Genomic DNA, 3,135 nt, shown 5'->3' with positions numbered 1-3,135 from the left:
TTAAACATTCTTAATATTCCTAATAACTTAAATTAAATCATTAATTTCTTTTCACGTATGATTGAAGCACTTTAATAATTAGAAGGAAGTCGTACCAAATAGGGAGTTGAAATTTTCTTTAAGCCTAATAAGATTTTGATTGGAACTTCCACCTCGTAACCAGGTGAAAAGAGAGAACTAAAGAGTAGCATTGGTGTTCTTCTTGCTTAGTTTAAGAGTCTCCCTCTCTTGACTTCCTCTTTTTGGGTAATAATAAAATAAATGGTACATTAAGTGGCTGCAGATGAATCCCCAACCCTCATCATACACTAATTTCATATTGGAAAGATAAAACCCGCGTGACATTATAGTATAATATGATTTAAAGAAAAGTGAACAAAAATATAAACAGCTTGTAGCTAAAAAAGGTCACACAGCTTAGAAACACATATATGGATTGCCTCTTGACTAGTGAGACTCTGCAAACCTTGTCTGTACACAAAGTAGCAAGAAGATAGAGAGAGAGTGTGTGAATATCTATAAGCCCCTGGAGCCCGGAATATCAATCCACTGTAATTGGAGTTCCACTTCACCACTCTCGACATTTCTGAGCCTGAGAACCAGATTTTGGACCACCTTCCCTTCGGTCCAGATAATGCAGCTCTCTTCTGCGAGGCAATTTTCCCTGTTGGGTTGAACTCTTGTTATTATGGTTCCACTTGGAAGCCCATTCAACTCCATCCTTAGCGCTTCTACGAAGGGGCCGATTTGAAACTCTGCGTCCCCCATTTTGTCATCCAGACTGAATGTGTCTCTGTCATACACAAACTGCAACCACAAAAATAATTACTCCAAAGGTCCTTTTTAACAAGATCCAAACCAACTGAATTCAGAATCGTGTTTGCAAACCCTAAGATACTTACAATCTTGACTGGAAGATTTGTATCGTCAACAGAGAGGGTTAAGTCTTCATTCCACTCGGGATTTACATTCTTATTCACCACGCGAGTCTTCAGTTTCTGAGTAAAAAAGGTTAGATTTAAAGAAAGTCAACGGAGATGAACAAAGCCATGGGTACGTATCAGATACCATATCATATTTAAGTGCAATTCCTACGCATATACAACCCATCCCATTAATAAGACTGTTTCTACATCCAAAGCCATTTGGATGCATTTTTCCTTTTTCCTTTTTCCCTTTATTTATTTTTTTATTTTTTTATTTTTTTTGGGGTATTTCTGAAATTTGATTAATGAGTTCCCTTCATACAAGGAAGATAAAAGGAATGTTCTCTGAAATTTATGAAAATTTAGCAACAAAATAAAGTGACTGGCCATGACCATGCTAAAACATAAATAGTCAAACACAAAGAATAAAGTGGGACATATTCACCAAAATCTAGTGGTTTAGTTGAATTTCCGAAACCACTGTGATCCAGAGAGACGGAAACTAAATGGTTGATTAGAGATATTTCATGGATTGATCAGATAAACGGAAAATTTATGGGAGTGATTCCACTGCTTAAAAAGGAAAAAAAATAAAAATAGAAAGCCTAAGATCCAAGAAAAATTAAACCAATAGGATTTGTGTAGCCTTTGGCTCTGTTGACCCTCTTCACGTATTTCTTCCCTTCTGTTTTTAACTTCTCAGCGTTGATAACAACGGAAATGGTAAGAAAATACAGAGTGAAGATTGACCAGGCCTCTCTGATTTTCATCTAGAGATATAAGAGCAAACACTGGATGATCAAACTTGAAAAGCTGACGAAGTTAAAGGATCAGAAAAGAGTGAAGATTCCGAGAGGAAAAACGGATATGGAATCGAGAATTAATCACAGAAAATCAAGCTAAAAAATCCAGCAGAACAACCAGATCGAAGCTTTGAGATGAAAGAGCTGAAAAAAAAAAATACCTGTTTGCCCATTCGAACAATGACGTAGGGGTCGCTGCTAAGAACGTCTCTCTTTGCGAGATTGACGCCTCTGTGGACATGAATTCTGAGCAGGCCATGGAGGTGCTCCATCGAGTACAGCGTCGTTAATCGTCCGAAGGAGTTGGAAACTTGGACGAGGCTGGAGGAAGAAAAATTACCGAGCAGTCCTGCCTTTGAACACAGCGGCTAAATGAATTTGATTCTGTGGCCTGCCCTCTTCTGCAACCTTCTACCTATATATGCAATACGCCCGCTGCGCCGGGCCCACACTCGTCTACTTGATCACCCAACCTCTGCTTCTATACAATTTCATCTTACGATCCCTCACGCGCTTTTTGGACTCTTTCTTAGGCCTAGGCTGTTGACTGCGGACCAAAATTATGCCTTTACATGGCTCTCTTCTTCTCTATATTAAATGAATTGGGGCGTTCAGTTGATTTTACCTTTTTACTTTTTAGTAATTAAATCGGACAGAATTGACCGCCCACGGCCAAGGGCCGCCGGCCACCGGCGGCTCCAGACCTGACAGCCGCCTAATGGCTGCTTCGCTCTCGTTTGACCGATGAGAGTTGGGCTTCTCTATATATAATTAAAAAAAATATGATCGTGAAAAAAACATTTCACATACTCATTTTAATATATTTTAAATTATTAGTGTTCGGTATTAAAGGAGAAAGGGAAGTTATGAAAGATGAGAGACATTTGATCGGGGAATTTCATTTTTGGCGGTCGATTAGAGGTTGATTCAATAAAAAAATACATATTCAAAGTAAGTGAGTTTGATTGTGATTAATTTATTATTTTATCCTTTATAAATTATACAAGTAAAGAGGATGTGATATAAGGATGACAATAAATTGGATTTGGAATTGGTCAATCCACCTCAATCCCGTTTTATTTATTTATATTTATTTTCATCCTCATCCAAAGGACGTGTGTGATGAGTATTTATTGTAAATTCTTATATTCCTCCCACCATTTTAAAATTTTTCAATAATTATAAAAAAGATTCAATTTTTTATTTTTTATTTTTTTTAAATTTTATTATAAATAAATATAATTTATACATAAAAATATTATAAATATTTATAATTTATTTTATAAAAAATTAATATTTTATTTATGTTTAAAAAGTTGAAAAATGAAAAAAAAATCAATTAAAATAACTTTTTTTAAAATTATATGTAATCGAGGTAGGACAAAGTCGCACCAAACTTGTCCCAA

General features: G+C 35.8%; 1 protein-coding gene across 1 annotated transcript; it reads right to left on the bottom strand.

The window, feature by feature from the left end:
* Positions 1 to 206: 206 nt before the first annotated feature.
* LOC100260351 (protein C2-DOMAIN ABA-RELATED 4) lies at positions 207 to 2,285 on the bottom strand. The gene is made up of 3 exons (XM_002275199.4): positions 1,891 to 2,285; positions 903 to 998; positions 207 to 807 (listed from the first exon to the last, which is right to left on the bottom strand). Exons 1-3 carry the CDS (start codon positions 1,999 to 2,001, stop codon positions 517 to 519), a joined length of 498 nt encoding a protein of 165 aa, XP_002275235.1. The 5' UTR covers positions 2,002 to 2,285; the 3' UTR covers positions 207 to 516.
* Positions 2,286 to 3,135: the final 850 nt, after the last annotated feature.

The sequence above is a fragment of the Vitis vinifera genome, chromosome 14 (genome assembly GCF_030704535.1).
Source record: "Vitis vinifera cultivar Pinot Noir 40024 chromosome 14, ASM3070453v1".
Classification (NCBI taxonomy): domain Eukaryota; kingdom Viridiplantae; phylum Streptophyta; class Magnoliopsida; order Vitales; family Vitaceae; genus Vitis; species Vitis vinifera.
The sequence above is the reverse complement of the archived record's forward strand: the minus strand, read 5'-3'. Positions and strand labels throughout refer to the sequence as shown.

What these genes read in the sequence shown, in the direction of transcription:
- LOC100260351 (XM_002275199.4), bottom strand. Translation starts at nt 2,001, where the DNA reads ATGGAGCACCTCCATGGCCTGCTCAGAATTCATGTCCACAGAGGCGTC. An exon ending in TTGTTCGAATGGGCAAACAG is followed by an intron (nt 999 to 1,890) that starts GTATTTTTTTTT and finishes TTTTTTACTCAG; the next exon opens with AAACTGAAGACTCGCGTGGT. An exon ending in CAAATCTTCCAGTCAAGATT is followed by an intron (nt 808 to 902) that starts GTAAGTATCTTA and finishes TTGTGGTTGCAG; the next exon opens with TTTGTGTATGACAGAGACAC.